Genomic DNA, 26,973 nt, shown 5'->3' with positions numbered 1-26,973 from the left:
TCATTGTCCATGGGGTTGCGATGGGTCGGACACGACTTCGCACACAACAACAACAACAAGAAGTCTAGGGGTAGTCAAACTGCGGCCCTCCAGATGTCCATGGACTAAAATTCCCATGAGCTGGCAGGGGCTCATGGGAACTGTAGTCCATGGACATCTGGAGGGCTGCCGTTTGATTACCCCTACTCTAGTCCTTCACAATGTGGGCATTTTTTCGTATATTGAACAGCACCAGATGACTTGGATACCATATTGAGGAGTTACTGAGCATCCACGAGTTTCCTTCAGATAGGTAGCCTTTAAAAGGTCAAATGAAGCACACCACTGGAAAGCATGTGGCCCTGCTGGAGTAATCAAACACCTGGGTATTCCCACGCGTGAGGTGTTTTTTTGCAGATTAGATGGAATACTGTTTTGCGTATAGAGTGAGGAGTGACTGAGCACCCAGGGACCTTTGCAGCTGGATGAAGCATACCCCCTCCATGGATGGGGCACTTGAGCCCCAAAGACTTTCCCACAGCCATGGTGGTATTTACCAATTTATACCACTCCACAGCGGGCAACAATTTATGGCTTGGTGATCACTGAGCTGGATTGATGTGTGAATTACATGTTTCTTTGGTTGGGCAGTGGAGCTAGGCTTGCCTCTTTTGGCATTTAGGCATTGGATGGGCAACAGAGTGGGCTCTCTCTGCACAACTAAAAGGGGAGTTCCTTCTAGGGTTTTAGGAATGGGGGGAGCAGCAGGTAACCTTAGAACTTCAGCCATGAGATGGTGCATCATTTGTGCCTGAGTGAAGGGGGTGGGGCCAAGGATGGCTTTAGGCAAAGGCTGTCAACCAGCAGCTTCCCGCAGCCTACCCTAACAACAATGTGTATCTCAGGATTTGAGGCACACAAACCTGCAGGCTTTTCTCTGCGATGCAGCCCAGACCAAAAGGAGTAGGCTAAAGAAGTCTTGGCATTCAGCAACTCTCAGCAAATACCCACCTTCCTACTTCATGCCTACTAGGCTTATGTCTATGTGGCTACTCATCCTTTTGTTAAGACTGAATGGGTCTCTGGTTAATAGGGCTGGGAATGAATTTTACCCAGAGTTAATTGATGAATGGGCACTTTCCCCGTAGCAAAGAATACATTTATTGCGTATGCTTGTTTGCATGGTTAAAAGCTTATACCTTTCACAATCAGCAGCTGGTGTTTAGGCATCGACTGGAAAACATAGTACAGGTTGTGCAGTGTGGGTCCCTGCATGCCCAAAAGAGAAGTCCCCTTAAATGGCGCTGGCAGTTGTGGTGGAAGACACCCAAGGCTTTGGACTGATCAACCAGTCTACCCCCATCATGCCTAGGAATAGCCATTACTGCCGTAATACCACACCCTCTGCCACTCTAACAGGCAAGCTGAGGAAGCTGCTGGCAGTAGATGGGCTGTTAACTGCACCCATTGTCTCCAGCTTATGCTGTGCCAGGCTGAAGATCCTATAACTAGTAAAGTTGTAGCTATCTCTTCCCAGAACATTTGTGTTGTCTTTTTTTCCCACCTGCCGTGGGTTGGTCCCTGCTCCAGATACAAGCATTGGGCAACAGCAGCAACCAGACTCCCTTTCCCCACAATAATCACTGGAATGGCTGCCATGTTCAATACGAAGATAAAACCATCCTGAAACTGGCATGGAATTCCTTCACTTGTTACAAACCAAGTTGTATTATAGCCTGCCATCAGTCCATCAAACGTAGGCTTAAAAATCATACGTAAATAAATCTAAATCCAGATTAACCTATCTATTTCACCATGTGTCAGAGGAGCACAGATTTGCGAAACTCTTATTTACAGTTTGCTTGAATTAAGCTGAGAAACCGCCACACATTGCATACTGTCAGTCAGAATTGTAGTCTATTACAATGTTTATTGTAGGTACACATTTTGCTGCTTTGTCTTATACCTCTGTAAACCACTTTTGGCATTACAGCATACTAGCCTTCAGGTTCTTTTTTATTAGTCTGCGTTGTTTTCTTATTCTTAATCCTAATCCTTTCATATTGTTTCATATGTAGATTTCAGATTGGATTGTTTTCTTTATTTTGTAAAGAAAGTGCTGAGTCATTGTGAGACAGGTAGGTTATAGGTTAAGTCAATAAATGATCCTTAAAAATAATGTGCTGTAATGGAACAGCCTGTGGTTGGAAGCCTGATTAGAAGGTATTATTATACATCATGTCTAAGATCTGAAACACTTTTGCTGGAAAGAAAACATTAAAGGTCAAGTCACCCTCAAATTGGTGTTTAATTCTTCAATTTAATACCAATTCAAGAGTGACTTGACCTTTGATGTTTAATCTTGGTTTAATCTTCGTAAATGAAACTAATGCATGCACCACTTAGCTGAAAACTTCAGCTGTGGATCTTTTTCCTCCATGGCATGACCACAAGCTATAATTTTTCTACTGTATAAAGAAAAGAGCTGATGTACAGAGTACCTATTATATTATATTACCAATTATATAATCACTCCCCCCTCCTTCCCATTTTGAGATATGCTTTGAGACATCCCATTTTGAGACATAACTTCCAATATTTTATGAAGACTTGCATCAATCCCTCTGGGCATCTGCTTAAGATACAAATCGGAAGATTTGCCTCAATATTAATTCATAGATTTTCAGGCTTTGGATACACTTGAAAAAGGCAAGCAAAAAAATGAACTCTAAAAAGAACATTTACACATAATATCCAGGTTGCAACTGACCTACAAGGGAAGGTCCTCTTTTAAAGGGGCTCCTGATAAGGAAATGGGAAGTTGTACAATAGTTTACATTTACACAGGACTTCAAGATAATTAAATTGATCTCTATTAGAAATTTTCAGTTTCACCTAAGACCTGGTTGATATAGCACTCAATACGTTTGTTACAAACTACCACTGCTTGCTAAGTTACATGATATGAAGACGTGGCCTCAATGTGGCTTCTTACTAAGACTTAGCATGGTGCAGGGATTATAGAAAGTGGCATTAATATTGTATTTATAGAAAAATATCACATAAAATACCAAACATTTTTATTATAATTTTATTTCAAAAGTTTACATTGTAAATAAGATCCAAATCAATTTTCAAATCTTCTGTTTCAAATATATTTGAGGTAATCCATTTTGCATTCAGCTTTAGCAAGATTAAATTTTAGCACCTCAGCAAGCTAAGCTTTTATTTGTGTATAGTTCTTTCAGAAAAGTTATATAGTTTTCAAATGCATTATGCAAATTATCTTAATCAATATTGTACTTCAAAAAGTAATTGCATGTTTGAATATGCGTATTTCTTGAAATTGGCTCTAATACCAATAAAATGATTTTTGCTAATTTGCAATACTGATACCATCCTGCCAATAAAAGACATCAGAATTATGTTTAGAATATAGATGCAGGACGTTAAAGAATAAAAAAATGCAAAAATTACCAATATGCAAAAAAAGCAACCAAGTTATTCTAGAATGCATTTTAGTTATATGACTTAAAGGTTATTGCCACCACAGGCAGATAATGTTAGAAGGCATATGGTTATCATTCTATTAACTTGTAATCACAATTGCAAACTTGCCTATTTTTTACGTTGCAGCTACCAGCCCAAGACACACTTCTGCAAGACAAACATTTGCCATTTTTAACATCTTCCACAGCTTATTTTCCAGTTGGACGGATGTGAGTCCCATGTGACAAAGTGTCTGACAATGGGACTGACTTGTGGTCGTTCACAAACGATGCCATTCACAAATGAGCCTTTTCCTTTGCAATAGTGTGGCCTGACGTTTGAGTATAGGTATGAATATAGCCCTAGAAACAAAGACAATTAAAAAATAGGGATAAGTAACTTTTTTCAGGAAAATTTCCAGATATTTAACGTTTTTATCAGAGGTGATTCTAAGAAATGGCAGAATTCTTTTGTGAACCTTATTTGCTTGTAAACAGAAAATCTTTTACTTAATTGTCTACTGCGACAATCCATCTGATACCAGACGGGTGTAGGTTCTTAGTGTTTGCCAGTGGTATAGAATGGTAACATTTTTTTATTCCAGTAATTTAGTCAGCTGGGATTGCACTTGGTCAACATGCCTTTTCTTATATTTTTACATTTTTAGAAACTGCTGTCATACCTTCTTGCTACATTTAGCATTGTATTTGTCCAGGAGGGCTTGAATGCGTGCACCATAATCTGGATGAGCATCAGTAAAGTTTTTCACCTAGAATGGCAAAAAAATTTTAAATTGGTGATTATTCATTCATTCAGCTCCTGGGCCTACTCCCAGTCATGTATGTGTGTGCGTGTGTGTGTGTGTGGGGGGGGGGGGGAGACATGGCATTTGATATTGATATGGAACTATACTAAAAATCTCTAAGAGAAAGCTGGCACAATAAAAGCTGAAGTAGTACAGTGCAGACTATACCTCCAATAGGAATAGTGTGTTGCTTTTATACAACATATTGAAACCATGTTTTAGATTAAAGAATTATCTTAATGCAGCAGCTAAGCAACCCACAACTGCCAGTCATCCCAGCACAAACTCTTAAAGATAATCAATTTTTGTACCTGGAATTTCAGAAGGAACAAGCAAATTAAAAATTCTCTTCTCTGAACATGTTGTTTCAAAGAAAAGAAGATCGGGGCTAATTACTCTACTTCCACTGAGACTTTCCATAATATTTGGTTCTTGCAATTTAAAGATGTAATGAATAAATCATTATAATCTTAATACCTTTTGGTTTTGCTTCCCCTGCATACTTGAAAAAACTTATTTTCCAAAGTACTTTTTTCCATGACAGCAGTAGTTTAGAGATCACCTATGAAATAATTTAACACTTACAGCTTTCTTCTGGATAAATATATGAGCATCTTTAAGATGGCCAGCAATGTTCTCACAAAGTCTCTGGCGTTCATCCTCCTTCAGTACTTTGGTATAGAAGTCTCGTACCTTTAAAAAAGAAAAGCATTATTTCAATTTTTGGTTAGATCTTGCACAGCATAACAGTTTTATAAGGTTTTAAAATAAAAACTGTGTTTTCTTAGGGCCTGCCGCTAAAAATATATCAGCAGGAACTTGCATTAGGTCCATCCTTCTGGTGCTAAAATCACAACTGAAGACACGTTCATGGATGAGGTGGATCTGATGATCTGACAGCAGAATGTGCTGGCAAATTCCTGCCATGCTCCCCTTTCTTCCACTCTCTTCTGACCCTAGGAAAGCTCATTTTCTGATTCTCAAAGCACAAATGAACTAATAGGCATGTGAATTGTGGGTCTGTAATGAATAAGATGAAGGGGAACAATTGTCTTTCCTACATCAGATCAACTGCACAAACAGAAGAGGTAGAACAGGAGCAAATTAAGTCCTCTTGCCGTGGTTCACTGCAGTTCGCCACTCCTCACTTCTACGGCTATTAATCTTTGCAGACCCTCCAACCTCACGGATTACCTTCCCAGAATCAGAATTAGCCAGGGTGGTGAGGGGAGGGGAGGAAACAAGGAAACTTCTTCCACAACAATACTGCAGGATATAATCCATTAGGTCATTTGGCAGAGAAGAAAAATCCAAAGATTTAAAAGTGGATGGGATGACCAAAGGGTGTCAGAAATGTACACTGTGAATGCTCAAACTTGCACAAAGAACTTTTGTAATGCTAATATGTAATTTGGCTGCTGGACATTTCTGCATTGCTTACCTGAGACACGTTGTCTTCATTTCCACTATTGAAACGTGTCACATCACCTGAAAGTACTATACGTGTCTCCTTTAAGTCAGGCTGTTCCTCAGGACCAGTAAAACTGTTTGGATAGTAGTTTGGAGCCCCACCTAGGAAAAAAGATATAATCTTACTACTTCACAAATATAAACAGAGAACAGAGTCAATGAAATCAAGAAAGAGGACTTCTAAAACATTTCAGCCCTGATCGATAGTTCTTGGTCTTCGTAAAAATGCAATGGTTTGCTGCTATAAGCATTCTTCAAAATGGTTCACTCCTAAATACTCTGAAATTTGTAACCAAACTCTCTGATCTATTCTTCTCACAAAACTCCAAACAAATAATTGATCGTGATTCCATATTACCTCTTCCCACAGTAAACAAGTCTTATTAAAGCATACAGTACCATTACCCTTTCCTTCAGGCTACAGTGAAAAGTGAGGACCATAAGCCTTGCACAGAGGTGGGATCACATCCTTCTCTACCTTGCTTGCTCAGCTGGCTACTCAATGGCCAGACAACCCACCAAGCCATTGCCTGTGCCTGTCTGTCCCATGCAGAGGCTTGCCAATTCCCCCAGAGTCTCACGCTCCTTCTCACCTTCCCCCTGCTCAGAACTGGCAGGGGAGCTCCTGCTTGGAGTGCCAACAATATAGGGCTGATTCCTCCACGCTCAATTGCCAGCATGCCCAGCTAGTTGGTGGCTCCTGCTCCCCCGTCTGTCCAAGCAGCCCTGGTTCTTGCTTCTGTACAATTCTGACCCAAATGATTTTCTGATTATCTGAGATTTTACATTAATCCTTTGAAACTGTATAGTCACATAGAAATTGCATCTAGTGTTGCATCGAACAGATTTTAGTGTTTGCATGAATGCTTGCTGGTCAGCAAAAGTTGGGAGAAGTATGCACACCATTAAGAACTTCAAAACTTGAAAAAAATTACCAAAATATATTAAAAATATTCCTGCTATGTTGTACACGCAAAAGAATCCTGCAAATCCTGCTGAGAGCAATTTAAAAAAAAGAAAAGAAAGGCATCTCAAAATTACCTTGGTTGTCAGTCACACACATAAATCCATCTCTCTGGTAATTGGACACACGAGCTCGGTAGGGACAATTTACTGGAATTGTAAGATAGTTGGGTCCAAGGCGGTGCCTGTGAGTATCTGGATATGAGAAAAGACGACCCTGGAATAACAGATAAGAGGGGCAAGAATAAAGGTAGATAAGTCTCTCTTTGGGTTAGGTTGCTGCTTCCTTCTTCCTACTTTGAACAGTTTTAATAGTGGCTTCTTTTAATTGCTACTGCTCCTCCTAAAACATAACTGGGAAGGATAGTTACAGTCTTATGGTCAAGCTAAGAGCTACTGGAAAAGCATCGGGAAAGATTATGTTGATTCATCTGTGTGAATCTAATTGTGTGTCTCATGTGTTTGCTAGAATTCCTTTTCTGAGCATATGGTCTGGCTCTGTGATGCTAAAAACAGCTGTAGAATTCAGTTTTTATTTTAATGCTCAGCTTACTACTGCTGAAGCTGCTGACAAGGGTGTGTGCTTGAAATCTTTTTATTTTAATTCATTTCAGAAGAATATCAACACTTCTCAAAGTGACTGAAAACAGTATTTCCAAAATTATATAATTAAACTATGATTTTTGAAGCACCTGCCTCCTGAAAACACCACTTACTTTGCTAATATGCCAAGCACAGCTACTGCTTAAAATTGCTCGCAGTCAATGTGCTTGGATATTCCGTATTTTAAAATCTGAATCAACAGCCAAATATAAGAGTAAAATGTGTGAGTTAACAATTGCAAACAAAATGCAAGGCATACATTACCACTATTTTCATTATAAGAAGAGTGATTTTAAGTGGCCAACATGAATTGTATTCCAAAAAACCAAGAACCTGTTCTGGTCACCTGTAACATTTTATCAGGGCTTGGTTCAATGCCTGGGGGCATATTGCTTGGGTCATAAGCCATTTGTTCCACCTCAGCAAAATAATTGACAGGATTCCTGTTTAAGATCAATTTCCCCACAGGGATGAGAGGATAGTCTTTGTGAGGCCAAACCTAGAAAATACAATAAACACGATATTATCACAACCATCTTTAGATCAGATTTCCAGATCTGCAGAAGACAAAGATATGCACAATATCTAGGAGATAGGAACAGAAGATGCATTTACCTTAGTTACATCAAAAGGATTAAATGGAAATCTTTCAGCTTGTTCAAATGTCATAACCTGGATGTAGAAATTCCACACTGGATAGTTTCCATTAGCAATAGCATTATAGAGATCACGCAGACCATAGTCAGGGTCTTCTGAAGCCAGTCTTGCTGCCTCTTCAACAGAAAGGTTTTTGATTCCCTGATTGGTCTACAAATATAGTCAAGTCAGATTTTATTGCACGTAGCCATAGGCTATTACAATACAAAAGGAAAGTATAAAAGGATTTAAAACATTCAAATCAGTAATAAAAAAGCAAATAAGAGAATGTGCAATCACTTAACATCATAAAAACATTTCCAGACTACATATGTCCCACCTATCCTATAGCTCCTCTAGGTACTTGCTCTCTGCAGCACCACTGTGGCCCTTATTTTCTTTGGTGCAAGGGCAAATAATGACATTACAAATATAAAATCTATATCAGTCAGATTCAAGAAGTTCAGCTGATACTGGTAAAAAAGCAAGAAATGTTAAATTATTGTAACCTGAATCACTCCTTGATCATAGTCTACACATTTATTTATTTAATATTTATATTTATATACTGCCGCTCTCCAAAGTCTTGCGGCGGTTTACAGAAATTCATAAAAACAACAAAATCCCGTAAAAACCCATTAAAACATATCCTTGAGAGAAGGGTGGTATGTTACCCCCAAAGTTCTAGGTACGATGTCATCTAATGGGGATAACAGGTGTTGGAGATATAAAAAGGCAATAGGCTCCTTCTACCATATGTGGTGGACATGTGAAAAGCTCCAAAAGTTTTGGTGTAAAATACACGGGCTCAAGCAGGAAATTATGAAGTGTATGTTTCCTATGTATGCTAAACATATGCTCCTATGTATGCTAAACTAACTTACCAAAGCAACTAAAAGAGTTCTTCTTCTATGCAACCACTGCAGCTAGGTTCCTAGTAGCAGCGAAGTGGAAGCAAACATCAGTTCCAGAAGTTGAAGAATGGTTGGACAAGATGGAACACTTTGTATCAGTGGCAAGACTGACTAGCACGGTACGCAAAGAACCTCCAGAAAAATTTCAAAACCATTGGAAATGCTTTCTGGATTATCAAGAGACATAATTATCCATAAAAACACAGGATCATTGTAATTAGCCAACTAGTAGATAATGTTAAGATGAGACTGTATTTGAAAACTGACGTATTTCCCTCTCCCTCTTTTCCTGCACTGTATTACTGTACATCAAACCCTTCACCCCCCATCCTTTCCATGAAATAAATAAAATTATATAAAAACCCCCTATTAATACATAATTAAAGCACAATATCTCGATGTTGGATAATAGCCCACTCCCCTCCCCCCGTCCAGCAAGGTCTATTACTCTCTATCTGGGAGTGAGGGACTTAGTTGGTTTTGGATAGAGATCCACAGCTGACAGCACCAAGAGTCACCCTGGCCTCAACCTCTTGCAGGTCCTGTGGAAAGCTGACAAATTCCACAGGGCCCGCAGCTCTTCCGGGAGCTCGTTCCACCAGGTTGGGGCCAGGGCTGAAAAAGCCCTGGCCCTAGTTGAGGCCAGGCTTATGTCCCGGAGGCTCGGGACCGCCAGTAAATTCATACCCGCAGAGCAAAGAGCCCTGCGGGGGCATAAGCAGATAAGCGGTCCCGCAGATAAGTAGGACCCGCAGATAAGCCAGACCCATACCATGTATAGCCTTAAAGGTTAAAACTAGAACCTTAAACTTAATCCGGAAGCAGACTGGTAACCAGTGCAGATGGCGTAGCACTGGATGGTATGGGCCCTCCAAGATGTTCCAGTGAGGACCCTTGCAGCCGCTTTCTGTACCAGCTGCAATTTCTGGGTCAAAGCTAAGGGTAGGCCTGCGTAGAGCGAATTACAGTAGTCAAGCCTGGAAGTGACAGTTGCATGGATCACTGTTGCCAAGTTTTCCGAGGGCAGATAGGGCGCTAGTGGCCACGCTTGCTGCAGATGGAACATGAAGACGTTTTAAAGGGACAATCTGCTGCACAATCACAAAATGGCTGGCACAGGAAGCAGAGTCATATATGCACTCGTGCACACATGCACACACACACAGAAAGTGTTTACGGGGGATAAGAGAGATAATTAAAATACACTGGGAAAGAAGAACGGTGACAGCTGCCACTGAAGGAATGTTATATTTTTATTATCTGCACAACCAATCTTAAGTGCTGTTAGGCAAGAGCCCCCTGTTCCACCCACTTTCTAAAAATATTTGCTGAGTGCCAAGGAAGTGTTGGCAGGTGTTGTGGCACCCACAGGCACCATAGTGGAAACCCATGCTCAAGAAGTTACCATATTGGAGAGAAGCTTACATTTAATGATATAGGCACAGACATCAAATTTTAACTTTAATATTAGACTCCAGCCAATCATAACCCAGTAATACTACCAGCATATTCTGTTCCTACAAAATGACTTACTCTAATAAACATGTTACTATTTGTAAAGAGCAACAGGTTAAGACCCGTCAGTTGTGATACAATAAAAAGTCTCAAGCTGGTCATGGCAAACTAATTTAATGATCAAAATATTCAAAATAATTTCAAAACTGATTCCCAGGTATTGTATTTACAATTACAATATTGTAATCTCAATCTTCTCTAATAATGTTTGTAAGAAATAACTTAGTCTCTTATAATTTCTTGGGTATATAATTCAATCCCAAACTGGTCATATGAATTCAAATTTGTAGGGGTCTACTAATATTAACATCACTACGTGCAATTCTTCCATAGCAGTGACAATATTGAGAATTCACTGATGAAGGAAGCGAAAACGAACTATTTGCAAAGACAGCAGGTAAGTAGTACAGGGATAGCATTATCCATTAGTGGGATGTACTTGCAGAGGTGGGAGGGGGACCCTTGCAGGTTGTAAGGATTCATGAAGTAAAGTTATAAAACAGGGATTTAGAAGACTTATTTGCTTTTCAAATGCACAAAGATATAAAAGCAACCCCCCACAAAATCCAGTGATATCACAGGCACGATTACATGTATGTGTTCATGACCTCTGACATTCCATCCCATTGAAGAAAGCAGAGTGACAGGACAATTTTCATTTTTAAATAACTAGAACAGCAATTTATTACATCTAAAAGACAACAACTTAAAGCTTTCTGTTTATAAGGTAAAGGTAAAGGTATCCCCTGTGCAAGCACCAGGTCATGTCTGACCCTTGGGGTGACGCCCTCCAGCGTTTTCATGGCAGACTCAATACGGGTGGTTTGCCAGTGCCTTCCCCAGTCATTACCGTTTACCCCCCAGAAAGCTGGGTACTTATTTTACCGACCTCGGAAGGATGGAAGGCTGAGTCAACCTTGAGCCGGCTGCTGGGATCGAACTCCCAGCCTCATGGGCAAAGCTTTCAGACGGCTGCCTTACCACTCTGCGCCACAAGAGGCTCTGTTTATAGGAACAAGCTAAATGTCTAGGAATACAATGCTACACTTCCAAAATCAAGCACAGAACCAAAAAAAACCCCTCCTTTTGTTATCTTGATATTCCTTTTATAACTACTAAATTCTTAGAAGGAAACTTTGAACAAGAAAGTGAAGGGATTACCTTTGCATGAAATTTGCAGTACACTGCTTTGCCACTGGAATTTACTAGCTTAAAAGTATGCGATCCATAGCCATTCATATGGCGGAATCCATCTGGAATGCCACGATCACTGAACAGGAATGACACCTAAATATAAAACAGCAATAAATCAATACAGGTTATCTTCATTCACTGTATTATTTATACAATACAAATCCTATAAATCTACCATACAAAATAATCTATGTATAGTTCAATCATATGCTGCAACTGTAGTCTATTGTTAGCATGATACTGTGATGAGACTCCAACCGATATCTATTCCCTTGCTGCCTTTCAGGAGATCTTTACTTTGGGGGAGCACAACAAAGCACCTCCAAATGTTTGGAGTTTGTTGTCATGTGTATTCAATCATTAGGTTCCCAGCAGTCCAGTATACATCAATTACACATTTAAAAAAAAATCAAAGTATTGGGCAGGCACAGAAGGGATAAGGTGGTGATGAAGAAGGAAGTGGCAGGGAAAGGCTGTCAGAACTCTGAGAAATCTTGGATTATTTTTGAACTGAAAAAAATAAAATTGATGTAGCTGGTCACTGAGGACTAGATCTGAGTAGATGCTTTTATCCTGTAGAGGCAACCCTGGACAAATGATAATATGCCACATCACAAAATCCCAATAGCTGAATGAGTACATGAAAGAGGAATTCTTTGCCAAGGACAGCTACCAGATTTTTCTTCCCCTAGTGTTGGTAGCCTTGGTCAGAGATAGACGTTCAAATTTCTAGATTTATACTTTCACTAGGGGCCAAGGCCATTGCATTCAGAAGTACAACGGGCACTAGATTAAGGGGGTGGAGTGGAAGAACTCTGCAGATGGCCTCCCCCCAGGACCTGGAAAGGCTGCAGGCAGCTGTTAGGGAACTCACCGGCAGGGGCAGCTCTCACACAGCAGGGATCTGCAGCCTCCAAGCCTCAGAGGGAAGTGGAAGGAGGAGGAGGTGGTCAGGGATGGGGGACAGAAGGTAATTGGCTGGCAGCTGGACTGACAGGCAAGCTGGTTGGAGGAGGAGGCTCTCAGGGACTGGACAGCTGCTCTGAGTGGCACTTAAGCCATAAGACACTTTCCTTTTCCAAGCAACTTTATATTACAACTTTACATTACAATAGTTTGTAATATATCAATAACTTCTAACATAAACCCATAGGGAGGTCGGTTTGGATTCAGATCATTGTGGGGGGTGTCTGGGGACCAGCAGATGTTGTTTGGTCCATCTGCCTCAACCAAATGCTTGGTGAAGGAGATCCCTTTTACAGGCCTTACAGAATTGTGGGAGTTCAGAAAGGGCCTTGATCTTTTCAGGGAGCTCATTCCACCAGGTGGGGGCCAGGACAGAGAAAGCTCTGGCCCTGGTTGAGGTCCAACGCACTTCTTTGGGGCCAGGGATCCTCAGTCAGTTGGTGGTGGCACAGCGTAGGGCTCTTTTGGGGTAAAGGCAGGGAGTTGGTGTCTCAGATATACTGTGCCCAGACTGTGTATGGCCTTGAAGGTGATTTACCAAAACATTAAGCCTGGTCTAAAATTCAACCAGGAGCCAGTGTTGTTGGAGTGCTGGCCAGATGTGTGCCCTCCACAGTGTATTTGTGAGGATTCCGGCAGTGAAAATTCTGGACCAGTTGCAGTTTCTGGATCAAGGTTAAGGGAAGGCCTGCATAGAGCAAGTTGCAGAAGTCTAGTCTAGAGGTGACCGTCACATGGATTATTGTGGCTAGATGTTCTGGAGCCAAGTAGGGAGCTAGTAGCTTGGTTTGGTGTAGGCAGTAGAAAGCCTGCCACGCTACTCTTGTGACCTGTGCCTCCATGGAAAGGGAGGCATCAAGGATCACACCCAAGTTTCTGGCGAAGTGAACTACCGATAATTGCACTCTGACCAGGTTGGGTAGGTGTACTTCCTTGTTTGAATATTTCCTGCCAAGCAACAGGACCTACATCTTCAGATGACTCTTGAGCCACCTCATCACCACTTCCAGGCATATGGCTCCGAATTCAAGGGGAAAATCAGGGCAGCTATCCATCAGGAGGAAGAGCTGGGTATCATCTGTGTATTGATGGCATCCTAGACCAAACCTCTGCACGAGCTGAGCAAGGGGGTGCAAGATGTTAAACTGGTGCAGAATGCAGCCGCTAGGGTTCTCACAGATACATCTTGGAGGGCCCATATTCAGCCTGTGCTGAGGCAGCTGCACTGGTTGCCAGTTATTTTCCGGATCTGGTTCAAGGTTCTGGTTTTGACCTTTAAGGCCTTACACGGTCTGGGCCCAGCGTATCTGAGGGACTGCCTGTTGCCCTATGCCCCCCATAGAGCCTTGCGCTCTGAGGGTACAAACTTATTTGTCATGCCCAGCCCCAGAGAAGAGCCCCTGGCCTCGGCCAGGGCCTTTTTGGTCCTGGTCCTGACCTGGTGGAATGAGCTCCAGGAGGAGCTGTGAGCCCTGCGGGAGCTCTCAGCATTCCGCAGGGCCTGCAAAATGGAGCTCTTCCACCAGGTTGTGGGATGAGGCTGGGGCCCCCTTACAGCAACAGTAGCAAAGTCTATCTGTCACCTTCTATCCTCCCCCCCCCCCCTCTATAGTGGGGTCACTGAGGGTAATGTAGATGTGAGTTGAGTTCTTACCGCATCTTGTTTTACTAGGTGGGGAATGGTGTGTGATGTGTTTTTATGTTTTATTGTATGGTTTTAGTGGGGTTTTATATTTTATAACTTGCCTCAGGCCTCCAGGGAGAGGCAAGCGATAAATGTAACAAATAAATAAATAAAATAGGATTGTGGACTTTTAAAAACCTAGAATTCTTGCCTATGTCTTTTAAACTTTGAAAGCAAACTCAATAGACACTTAAGGCATAACTAATCTTTGCCAAGTGATCCCAACAAAGGATAAGACCCATTTATTACTGCCTCTGTCCCATGCAATATTTGTCCGTGCTGTTCCCATAATCTGCAGATGACTCCCTCCTTTTTCAACGGTGGAAAAGCTAGCTGGATCTAGTCTAATGTCTCTTGCTTATGAACACATGCCATCCTGATACAACATTCTTTAAATTAACCCCGGAAACCAACTAGTCCTAGGAGACCCACCAGACATGCTCGACCTACCTTCTTATTAGAGTATGCTAAAGAGACTGGTGTCTCTCTCTGTTTCATTCCAATATTGATCTCCCTTTCTTTAAAGGAAAAGAGAAATTCAGATTTTCACTGCAAGACCAGATTGCAGCTTTTCCCTATGAAACATACATCACAGTGTAGATGGAAAAGAGAGTTCTGGCAGTCCAGGGTGGAGTGATGTGAAGAGTTTATTCACCTTTAGGATTCCTGTTACTGATCTCTATCCATGAGGTGGATATACAGATGAAGACATCATTGTATCATGCCAATTAACCAAAAACTATATTAGGGAATTAAAAAGAAGCATTCTCACCTGGTGCAGGGACTCGGGACGGAGACTCCAGAAATCCCATACCATGTCTGCATCTTTAAGATGAGTTTGTGGGTTCCTCTTTTGGGAGTGAATGAAAGAAGGAAACTAAGTTCAAACAAAAATACAGAGAGATAATATTAGTAGATTTACATGAACATTTGATTTAGTATACTGTCCCTCACTTTCAGGAAATCTACTATGAAAATACATATTTGTAATGAATGAAGTGCTTTCATAGAATTTTAAGGTTTACTGAAACTAGTCAATCTGACAATTGGCTGCTCTCCAACCCTGATTTGTGGGGGAGGACAAACTCATTTGAAGGATAAAGTACATAGCCTGATGGCTCTGCTACACCTAGCACTGCTCATAGATTCTCAAGTGACCACTGTAACCAAGATATGTTACCAGCATCAGCAATATGCAAACTACAGTTTGTCATAGATGATGTAAAGCTGAATACAGATAAAATTTTCTAATGGTTGAATGGAACTTCTCTGGTCCATTGATCTCCATGAAATGCTGCTCTTGAGGGATAGGAGACCCTGAGAAATTACATTGGGGGTTGTCTGCAGCAGGAAGGGGCAGTTGGTGGTAGCTGCCAATTTCATCTCAATTCAGCTCTAACACAATGCTTTGGTAACCTCTGGAAGGACTACTACAATTTCTTCTGCATGGAGGTGGGTTCTGAAGATGCCACAGAAGCTTCAATTACTGCAAAGAAGTGGCCATCTCTTAATTCTGAGAGCTGTCAGAAAGGTGTTAGACTTGTACTGAAACTAAACTGATTTCAGAGAAATGTAAATTCTTCTCCTCAAACGGAACTAGTAAACAAGGAAGCCCACAAAATGATGAAACTAGTATCCCAGTAATAATTACACTTAAAGCCCTATTTTAAGACAAAGGCAGGCCCTTCTCAGTTATAGCTTCTCCTTCTTAAAAATTGACTTCCTAGAGCAGCCTGTCAAGCTAATGCCCTCCTTGCATTAAAAAACAAACAACAACAAATGAGTTTGATATTCCAGCAAGCCCTTGAGAGCAAAAACAATCTAATTGTAATTAGGCTGCATTTCTTGCCTGTTATTGCATGGTCCTTGGTTCTAAAGTCATTAAACTGAAGCTGCGAAAAAAAAATTTAAGGAATTTTATTATGGTATTTTTCTAAACTGCATGAAAACCCATAAGGTGAGATATAAATGCAATTTAAAATTTGGCTAATATTTTTCTTAAACACTACCCATAATGCTTTTATTAATCAGTTTTTTATTTTGGTCCTTTTAATGGACCACTTTTTTTAGCTTTTTCCAGCATAATTTTTTAAACAGTTCTAACATGAAAGCCCAAGTTCCACTTGTACCCTTTTGGTTCCCTAGAGAGCAGATCTGAATGCGCTCATCTCTAAGATTACAGAATTTCAAAAGGAAACTAAATGCATCAAATCTATGTCAGCCTTCACGGGACACAGAAAACTCATCTGCACAAGACAGTGAACTTCAGAACCTAATATTTGAACAAATTTCAACTCATATTCATATATCAGAACCTATTTAATATTCCGTTATTTCCCCGATTTAGTAAAGACAAGTATTGGCCATGGATATTACATGGGCCTGCCATGACGCCCAGGCTCTGAAGCCGCTGAGCTGATGCAACCATGAATCTTGTTAATGTAAGTGTGGCCTGATCTGTGGATATAGATAAATGCGGTTGGGAGGGGCAGCACACTTGAGAAATAGATACAGATTCCCTGATATTATAAAACTATGTTATTATGATAAACTTCTGTGTCATGAATATTCACTGAAAATATCAAGTATTAATGTTCTTAACTATTTAATTCCTTGATATATGTATTAATATTGCTTAAAAGACAAAATATAATTTTTAATAAATTAATAAAGAGTCACTTGATGGTAGGCTCTTCCTTTATACATGGGAACTACTTGTACTTTCTTTCTGGTAACCACAAGTAGCCATTACTCCTTCCCATACCAGAATTGCATCCCGGATAAAGAAGATGGGAGTATTGTTCCCAACAAGATCCCAGTTGCCATCTTCTGTGTAAAATTTCATTGCAAAGCCTCGAGGATCACGGACTGTATCAGCTGAGCCTGATTCTCCAGCTAGGCAATAAGAATGAAAAGCAGAAACAATGAAAATTGTACAGAACCACAAGTGGGACATACAACAAAGAGACCTTCGGTGAATATAGTCTCACTTCTATTCACTTCTAGAAATTCTAATACTAGAAACAGATGTCATTCAGGAGTTATAAAAAAAATCCTGAGTTATAAATATTGTATTTGTATACCACCCTATCTCTGTTAGCTCAGGTCAGGTAACAACATTTTAAGACAATACAAGGTAAGCAATAAAACAATACAATCCTTCATAAATCCTTCATAAAAACGACTTCCTATTATTTGTCTCTCTGTGGGGATTAGTCAGAGTTTGGAGGGATTCCTGCCAGTGGATATCTCGTGTGGAGAGGCTAGTATTGCCTGGCCTCCACCACAGGCCTGGTAGAACAGCTCAGTTTTGCAGGCCCTCCAGAATTATTCAAGATTCCAGAGGGACCTGATCTCTTCAGGCAGAATGTTATATCTGGCCCTAGCTGAGGCAAGTTCAGGGCCTCTTTGCAACTGGGGACCCTAAGATGTAAACTGCCTGATCTTAAAAGTTCTTTGGTGGGCATAGGGGAGGGGGCAGCCCCAAAAATGTAGGTCCCAGACCATTCAGGGACCAGAAGTAAGAGTCAAAACCTTGAATCTGATTTGCTCTCCAATATGGAACCAGGACAACTGGGAAAGCACAGGTGTAATATGTGCTCTTCACGGGGCTCTTGCCAGGAGTCGAGCAGCCACATTCTGGACCGGTGGGAGTTTTCAGAGCAACCTCAAGGGTAGCCCTGCACAGAGTGAGGTACAGAAGTCTAGTCTGGAGGTGACCATTGCATGGATCACAGTGGCTAGTTCAGACATCTCTAGGTAAGGTTCAAACTGCCATGCCTGGCATAAATGGGAAAATACTCAGGAAGCATGAGTGACCTCTAGATCGCACCCAGATTCTTGATGATGGTTGGAGAAGGACTCTGTCAATAGTCAGGAATGTATAAGTCCTTCCCCATCTAACTATGTGGCAATATCATTCTGCTGCAAAAAACAGTATGAAGAGGTTTTCCTGTGTTGTAACTGTCCTCCCGATCTTTTCTAAAGTACATTACCTTAATAGAGTTCAAGTTCAGCCATTGGCACTGAATATTATCTTTTGCATCACTGTAAAGGAAATCTGATGTAAAGAAAGAGCCCAGCACAGTTACACACAGCTTCCTTTCCTATCCTGTTGAAATTGTAGTGATGTCCTCATTAAACTTCCTTTATTACAAAAGATGAAAATCTGTGCTGACAGTGTAACAGATTGTGGTCTTTTGCTTTTTAGGAGCTAGGAAGCTGAGTAACTGATTAAACAGGTTCTCCTTTCCTTTAACAATAATTACGTGAGGCAGAAAGCACAGTAATTCTGCAACAAAATCAGAGGTCATCTTCTTAAAGGAGATTTGGTTTCCCAATGACAACTGTTACAAGAGAGAAGTAGGCTGTGTATCCAGGGATGCATTTAGGAAGTGGAAGATCACATTCTTTCTGCAAAACTTATTTGTTTTGTAAAATTTAGGGTTTGATACCTTCAATCAACTTGACACTCTGTATCAGTGAATGGAACAACAGATAACATACCAAGTTAGTTTTAAAATATTTGTAAGAAATCTAATTAGAGCATCTAGAAATAGAAAGATCTTATATGGGTGAAAACTAGAGGATATGTACACACTTTTTAGAGACCTTACCAACTGTGGAAAATCGGATCGCAAGTGGAGTTCTTTTTCCTATGTGCTCAAATATCTTTGCTTTGCAATACTTTGTGATATCGTGAGTGACTTCAAAATAACCAAATGCTCCTGAAAAAGTAAAAAGATTACATTTACACAAAACTGAAGAGAAGCAGAAACAAATAGTCCATAAGCCCAGAATTTTACAAACAACAGCAGGAATGGTAATGAGAATGTCTGATGTTCAAAGTTCTTTACCAATAAGAACATCAGTGTTCTGTTATATCTATACTTGGATTTTATACCAATTCTCTTCTGCAGAAGCTGAAAGCATGCAAAGAGAAAACAGGCTCTGTCCTTAATGCTACAGAGGTCTGCTAGCCTTGCCACTGGTCCTGTGTAAAGGTAGGAAGCAGCAAGAGTCCATAATAAAATCTTTAGAAGGACATTATAGATACCCACACCAGAAATAGGAAACTTAACTAAGAGTGGCAGGCTTTTAAAAAATCTCTCATTTAAAAAGTTGTACGGATGCATTATGCTTTCAATGGAGGCAGCCTAGATGCCATAAAACAGTGCTCTTTAAATATTCCCCTGAACTTGGAGGAAATCAGTTAAGACACACAATTAAAATATCTAAATGACACTTAACTTTTCTAGATCATGTCACACTTCCAGGGTGTTTAGTCCAATCGCTAGTTCCTGTTTTTGGTGGTGAACATGTTCTTTATTGTCAACATTTGAAGACAACAGGAAGAAGAAAAGTTGGTTCTTATATGCTGCTTTTCTCTACCAGAAGGAGTCTACCAGAAGTGGCTTACAATTGCCTTCCCTTTCCTCTCCCCACAACAGACACCCTGTGAGGTAGGTGAGGCTGAGAGAGCCCTGATATTACTGCTTGGTCAGAACAGCCTTATCAGGGCTGTGGCGAGCCTAAGGTCACCCAGCTGGTCACATGTTGAGTAGGAACAGGGAATCAAACCCAGCTAGCCAGATTAGAAGTCCACGCTCCTAACCACTACACCAAGTTGGAAAGCCGAAGATGTACACAGTGCTCAATTCCTATAATAATTGTTGTTGTTGTTTTAAAATTTTAAAACCATCAATGTCCTGCTTATGGATTAATCTTCCACACACACCCATTTTCAGCAGAATGCTGCATGTAAACAAAGAACGTGATTTGTAAAATACCTTTCTTTTATGAAACTTTTAATTTCTGCTGGCTGTTCTTCAAAATAAATAGCTCTGTCTTAGGAAGAACATTGCATACTTTCACAATGTATGTATGTGTGAGGAAACCAAGAACTTTATATTCCCTTCAGTAACTACTACTTCCTTTTAACCACCAGATCTCTACACTACATCACAGATCATGTCAAAAATCTGCATTTGCATTTATGATTTAAAAAAAAATCCTTACATAAGAATTTCAGAGTGAATGCTGCCAAATGAAATGCATTTATTGTAAAAATTAAAGAATTAGGACAAGACATTCGTCAACCCACTTAGTGCTGTACTGCAATTGTAGTGAAAAGAAGTAACTACATGAAATAGAGCTCTGCCCTAATTTCAAATTTTATTTTAAGTTTTGAGAGATTCAAGTTGTGCAAGTTTCTGGGAGGTGAGGTGAGGGTTGGCCTCTTGCCCCTTCTGTCCATAGAACTGTGTTTAACAATTCAATAGCTATGCAACAGCTTTAAGCATCATATTTACAGAAGAACACTAGGGTACATTCTCTAAAACTAACCTGCTCCTTTGGCATGCACAACTCTCTCAGGAATCCTTTCTCGGTCAAAGTGTGCCATCTCATCAGTGAAAATCACATCCTGAACCAGGAGAGGGCCTCGTGGACCCACCGTCATGATATTCAACTTGTCTCCCACTGGAATTCCTGCTCCTGTGGTCAAGGCATCTGGTTTCTGAAAAGAATCAAAAGTGCAACAGTAAGAAACACATACAAGATATATGTGCTTAGTGGTTAGTGAATAGTATGGATTGATGAAAGTCAATATGGGCAGACCACTGGCAGCTGTTCAGTCTACCACATGCCCCTTAGACCCATGTTCCTCATGGCTAGTTAAGACTGGTGGTGAGGAGTTCTGGGTTCCCCTCCAGGAAATTATCAGTCTGTCTCTAACTTCTGGGACCTTCTTGAAAAGTTTGAAGGAGGCTGTGGTTAGGCCACTTTTGAAAAACAGTTGCTGGATTCATCTGACCCAGCCGCCCAGTTTCACATCTGCTGTTTATAGATAAGGTAGTTGAACATGCAGTTGTAGAACAGCTAGAGAGTTTCCTTGAAGAAACGTTGGTTCTTGATCCCTTTCAATCTCACTTCTGACCTGGCTACAGGATGGAAACATCTCTGGCCACATGGACAGTCTCCCAGAACAGCTGAACCTAGCTGGTTTGACACTGCTGTTATTGTCAGATCAAACAGCAGTGTTCACAGTTGATCATGTGCTGTTAATCTGATGCCTAGCCAACATGGGGGTTCAAGGTGTGGCTCTTAAATGGCTAACATCTTCCCTCCGAGGTCAAACACAGAGGGTGGTATTAGGGGAGAGAATCTCTCCACTGCATGATCTAATATGTTTGGTTCTGCGAGAACTATGCCCTACCCAATGTAGTTTAACATCAATATTTGTTCCGTTGCCCAGCTGATCCAGAGCTTCGGGCTGGGTTTTCATCAATATGCCAGTGACATCCAGCTGTACCTGTTGATAAGTTGTCATCTGTCTACACCTCCAGATTCTTTGGCCAGATGCCTGGACAGAGTCTGCACTTACTTTCTTTATTCCATTGTCAATCCTGTTGAATTCAGATCGCTTTGAACTCGGGTCTTCTTCTCCCCCCCCCCTCCCCATTGAAACAGGAAAGTCTTCTGCACGTGGTTAGGGTAGTTCAGAAGGTGTGTGTGGGGGAGCCAAGCCTCTTTCTTTCTTTTCTTGAAGGGGGTGGGGGGAGAGGAGCCAGGCAGGGAGCCTCTTTCTTTTCTTGGAGGGGTGGGGGAGAGGATTGAAAAAGGCAGAGGAGGGAGGAAAAATCCAGGACCAACAGAAGTTGAGAGAAATTAGGGGCTTCTCCTTTAAGGAAAGCGTGTCATATGACCAGGTGCAACCTATCAGAGGTTCTCTACCACGGAGCTTTCTTTCCCAATCTGGATATTGAGCATTAAAAGCACTCCAAGATATCGCACAATAAAGGTAGGGTCACTCCAGATCAATCCTTCTTGTTGCAGAAGGAAAATTTAAATCACCCAAAATCCAAACGGAAATTGCATTTTGTGTAGAGGGCAGGAACTGAGTCGATCTGGGGTTGGAATAAAAGCTCCGTGCAGTTTACACCCTGGATGCTGTGGCGGACTGGCTCAAACAGAGTCAGCTGAAGTTAAATCCAGCTCTGGCTGGATTAGCATACTTCAGATGGGCCGCTGCAATGCCTGACTCTTGATGGAGTCCAATTAATCACTTTGTCAATAAACTAGGTATGACACTGGCTGCCTCATTATCTATGGAGGCCAGACTGTAAACATTGACCACATCTTCACTAGGCGCAGCAACTGGCACCCTTTCTGTCAATACTCAACCCAGCCACAGTGTGCCACACAATGGTCACCTCCAGGCTAGATTACAGTAACTTGCTCTACACAGGGCTATCCTTGAAGTAGATCTAAGACCTTCAACTGGTCCACAATGCGGCTGCATATACATATACAATCTGTGCTCTCCCAGCTGCACTGGCTCCAAGTTGAGAGAAGAATCAGATTCAAAGTTCTGGTTCTTACCTTTAAAGCCCTGAATGGTCTGGGACCCTTGTATCTTTGGGACCACCTCTCCCAATATGTCCCCAAAGGGATTTGAAATCTAGTGATCAGAACCTACTTAGGATAACTGGCCCTATGGTGGTCGAATTTGCCTCAACCAAAGACAGGGCTTTCTTGGCTCTGGCCTGGTGGAACACTCTGCTACAAGAAATCAGGGCCCTGTAGGACCTTAGGTAGTTCCACAGGGCCTGTAAATCAGAGCTGTTCTGCCGGGCCTATAGTTGAGTAACATCAAGCTGCCTACTACTCTGCATGTAGCCATCAGGCTCTACTCCTCAGTGAGGGAAAGGTTGTCAACCCCCCTTCCCATATAAGAACACTATTAAAGGTAATATTAGTTATGTATTTTTAAATGTTTTAATTGCATTTAACAAGTTTTAAATTTTATTTTTGTCATTTTTAGAACTTATGTATTTTATCAACATTTTAATCCACCCTGAGTCTTTCTGAGAAAGGGCAGAATAAAAGCAGAAACATAAATAAACATAATTTTTCAGTGACATAAAATTAGTTATACTACCAAGCTGTACTGCCAAGCCTTTAGTGTAATCAGATTTAAAAAGCGTCCTGTAATTAAGTCTCCTTAGTGTTTTGTGTTTTACTTTCAAACTGTCAAACAAACTTTCAGCAAGCCATACTTGCCATGCTTGGTTTTCATGCATCAGTGAAGTTAATAATACCTTAAGCATAAACCTTAATTGAATTATCTGAATTTGTCATGTGTAAGTAATCGAGGAAAATGTAGGCCTACTGCTGAAAATACAAGTTTATTAAGTGGCTTGAACATGCTGCCCTGCACTGAAACACCTGTACGAAATCATATTTTCTTGAAGCACATTCCTTGCTTCTGTACAACTGGAAGTCAGATTACAAAATAGCTGTTAAGCCTTTATATAACATTTAAATGGATAATATCAACTTACACACATTAAGCCAACAGCTGTAATATTGCATTAATTCCTAAGTGTCCCTCGCCACAGCCACAATCATATTTAACGTAGCACTACAATAACTACAACAAGGTGTATTTCCATTCCTCATAACAAGAAACAGATCCATTCAGATTATAAAAGCTTCCAGACATCTTTATGGATTCTTCAAAAACAAATGAAAGTGGCACATTAAAAAGCACATTGATTCTTGATCAGATACAAGAAAACCCATTAATTAAGCCAACCTAAATGTTAAAAGTTGTAGAGCAGTTGAAAGTTGAAAATTTGAAAATGTCAATAATGAAGGGACAGGAGAGACAGCTAGAGCAACAGTAGAGAAAGACTTTGGATGAATCCAAAAAGGCACGGGCTAGAACCTAATGCCTATTCTGTGGCAGTGGTAGCAACAAAGAAACTATATTTTCTACTAGTATTTCCAGACAGAACAAAAAAAAGTCATTGCCTACTACTGAAGAACACCAATATCTATTTTATTTAAAACACGCTTATAGTAATAACATAAGTAAACATAATAGATGCCATGTTGGATCAGGCCAGTGGCTCATCAAGTTCAACATACTGTGTCACACAGGAGCCAAAACCGAGGTGCGATCAGGAGGTCCACCACAGGGCCAGAACTCCAGAAGCCATCCCCACCCCCACTATTGCTCCACAAGACAACGACCCCAAACATAGTGTTCCCTCTATTCCTTGTGGCTAAGAGCCACAGATGGACCTCTGCTTCATATGTTTATCCATTCCCCTTTTGAAGCTGTCTATGCTTGCAGCTGCCATCACTTCCTGTGGCAGTTAATTCCATATGTTAATTGCTCTTTAGGTGAAGAAGTATTTCCTTTTAATGGTTCTAAGCCTACTGCCACGATTTCAAGATCTCTCTCATGAAGAAGTGTGCATGCACATGAAAGTTTATATCTTGATAAAACTTCGTTGATCTTAAAGGTGCCACTGGACTCAAACATTGTCAGTTATCGCCAGTTAAGATCCCATCAATGTATATTTATAGTTAGAATTAGGTTATTATGACCTCTACCACTTATAAAGATTATAATACACATTTTAGCCCCAGATTTTTTTAGAAGTACGTCACAAGATTCTTATTGATTGTAAGAAAATGATTCATAAGATTACTCCGAGTTCAAATGAGACAGCAGATGAATATCGCGTAAACCCTTGCCAAAAAAAGAGAGAGAGAAGCAAAGGCCGAGGCCAAGCTTTTTGAACATTCTGCACCACTTAAAAGATACACCTCATTTTCAGCAATAAGAGGATGGACATGAACCTTTGAAAGGGGATAAAGCTGCTTGGGTGGAGGTGGAATATGTCAGTGGTGCTATGGCAACTGGGCCAGTGTTCCATCTTGCCACACTAAGAAATTGGGGAGAAGGCAGACAAGAGATTCCCAACCAGGGATCCAAGGACCCCTGGGAGTCCATGTGAGCTCCCAAGGGATACATGGCCTTTCCCCTCCTGCCTATATGGACTTGGCCACAAGCTGGAGAACTAGCAGCCTCCACCTGGAGGGCTTGGTAGGTGGGCCATAGGTGTAAAAATCAAAGAGAGGAAGTCAGTTGTGCATGATATGGGGGGGGGTCAGGGTTGTCTTCTCAGCTCCTGCCCTTCTTTCTGGCTTACACAAGCAAAGCCACCACAGTAGTAGTGAAGGTGAGGGGACGGAGTGAAGGTCAGGCCACTTTGGGAGGGGGCATGGTATGGAGGTGTGGCCAGCTGCCATCACTTTCGGGAGTCCTCAAAGCCTGAAAATTTATTTCAGGGGCTCTTCTACGGTCAAAAGGTTGAAAAAGGCAACAATGCAGCAAAATGATGTGCATCTGGAGGTACAACCAAAGATGCATCACAGTGCATGAATACATACTTTGGTGAACATCCAAATGTAGGAACAGAGTGTTTGATCCCATTGCACAACAGCAAGACAGTTAAATTTAACTATTTTCTAAGACAATTGGACAATACTTCATTTTGCTGTGCTTTGCTATGAGAGCAGGAAATAAAACCATTTTTACAGAGTACCCCAATTTATGGCCAAGAACCAACCCTCAATTTATTAAAACGCTAAAAATCCAAACATCACAACAAGCAGAAATGCTTAGAAATGTATATTTATATCATAATTTAGGATATATTCAGTTTTGGATCCACATGTGAGGAAATGAAAGAGGGAGACACAGGCCCAAGAGTAAACTGAACTTGTTACTAGCAAACCAGATATTGTTCAAGACTTCTGAATACAATCTTATAGTCATGGATTCAATGTTAAGAAATTAAAAGCACAGACTTGAATATGTTATACTGTTTTCTACATTCTATTAGAACACCTCACCAGAACCAAAATACATTAATAATAATGGTATGTCCTTAACAGATGTTCCCATCAGTTAAGTTTTGCCTTTACTAGAAATATGGGGGGATACAATCCTTTCCACCTAAAAAACATCCCTTCACTAATAGAGGCAGCTTGAAGTAGTGGTTAAGAGCAGCAGCCTCAAACCTGGCGAATCAGATTTGCATCTCGATTTCTCCAAATGCAGCCAGTTAGATCAGGGGTAGTCAACTTGTGGTCCTCAGCTTTTCCAAACAGTTAAAGGAAATATGCTTAGCTATATGCAGTTATGAGGACAAGTCACATAACAATATTAATTTAATATTTAAGTGTCAGATTTACTGGTAAGCCTTGATTGTAATATGTTAAACTTAAGGAAAATACTAACTTCACTGCATTTCTGCCATCCCTTTTTCATAGTTGGAAGAAGCTTGAAAGAGGGATTGTTGCATATGTACCTTAACATCATTGTTGCGGCCGGTAAACAGATGTTAAAGGCTTCTACACTGTATCACAGAGACCCAAACAATTCTTCATCTTACTTCCAGTTCTCCAAACAACATTTTGGAATAGAGGTCGTATTTAATGTTTATGTCCCAAATTTTAGTTTCAATATTCAAGGTTCAAAATCATCAGTTTAACTTCCATGTAGATTCTATAAATAGTAGCACATCTTTTTTTTCTACTGGTAAGAAACCTTTGCCTCAGTGGCTTTCCCTTACTACTTCAGTAAACTCCTACTAAAGTAACTTTATACTGCTCTACTTTTCCCTTTTGCACCATAGACTGCATTTCATCTCACTTTCATATACTCCCCATTAATATCACCCAGTAAAGCATTCCTCCTAAGAACAAATCTTCCAGCATTTCTACACTACTTAACATCCTTGCGGTAGACTACTGCATGCTTGACTCATGTAAACACATCTGTCAGCAAAGTCTTGATTTGCCAGCCTAAAAGGAACAAAGGCATGCAATACTGTTCCGAAGGGGAAAGTATCATTTCCTTTCAAAGTTCTCAAATGCTCCATAGCTAGAAGTGG

General features: G+C 40.8%; 1 protein-coding gene across 2 annotated transcripts in view; it reads right to left on the bottom strand.

The window, feature by feature from the left end:
• Positions 1 to 3,054: 3,054 nt before the first annotated feature.
• Positions 3,055 to 26,973, bottom strand: part of CAT (catalase) — a 65,570-nt gene continuing 41,651 nt past the window's right edge. For both annotated transcript variants that reach the window (XM_077322138.1, XM_077322139.1), the window contains exons 2-13: positions 20,564 to 20,735; positions 18,835 to 18,945; positions 16,983 to 17,113; positions 14,991 to 15,095; positions 11,536 to 11,661; positions 7,925 to 8,116; positions 7,656 to 7,808; positions 6,785 to 6,923; positions 5,715 to 5,845; positions 4,859 to 4,966; positions 4,151 to 4,237; positions 3,055 to 3,830 (exon numbers count right to left, since the gene is read on the bottom strand). In XM_077322138.1, coding sequence (XP_077178253.1) covers positions 3,765 to 3,830; positions 4,151 to 4,237; positions 4,859 to 4,966; positions 5,715 to 5,845; positions 6,785 to 6,923; positions 7,656 to 7,808; positions 7,925 to 8,116; positions 11,536 to 11,661; positions 14,991 to 15,095; positions 16,983 to 17,113; positions 18,835 to 18,945; positions 20,564 to 20,735 — 1,521 coding nt within the window. In that variant the 3' untranslated portion in view covers positions 3,055 to 3,764. The remainder of the gene's footprint in view (positions 3,831 to 4,150; positions 4,238 to 4,858; positions 4,967 to 5,714; positions 5,846 to 6,784; positions 6,924 to 7,655; positions 7,809 to 7,924; positions 8,117 to 11,535; positions 11,662 to 14,990; positions 15,096 to 16,982; positions 17,114 to 18,834; positions 18,946 to 20,563; positions 20,736 to 26,973) is intronic.

This window comes from Paroedura picta, chromosome 2 (assembly GCF_049243985.1).
Source record: "Paroedura picta isolate Pp20150507F chromosome 2, Ppicta_v3.0, whole genome shotgun sequence".
NCBI classification, from domain to species: domain Eukaryota; kingdom Metazoa; phylum Chordata; class Lepidosauria; order Squamata; family Gekkonidae; genus Paroedura; species Paroedura picta.
Note: the sequence above shows the minus strand (reverse complement) of the source record. Positions and strands in the feature narration are given on the sequence as shown.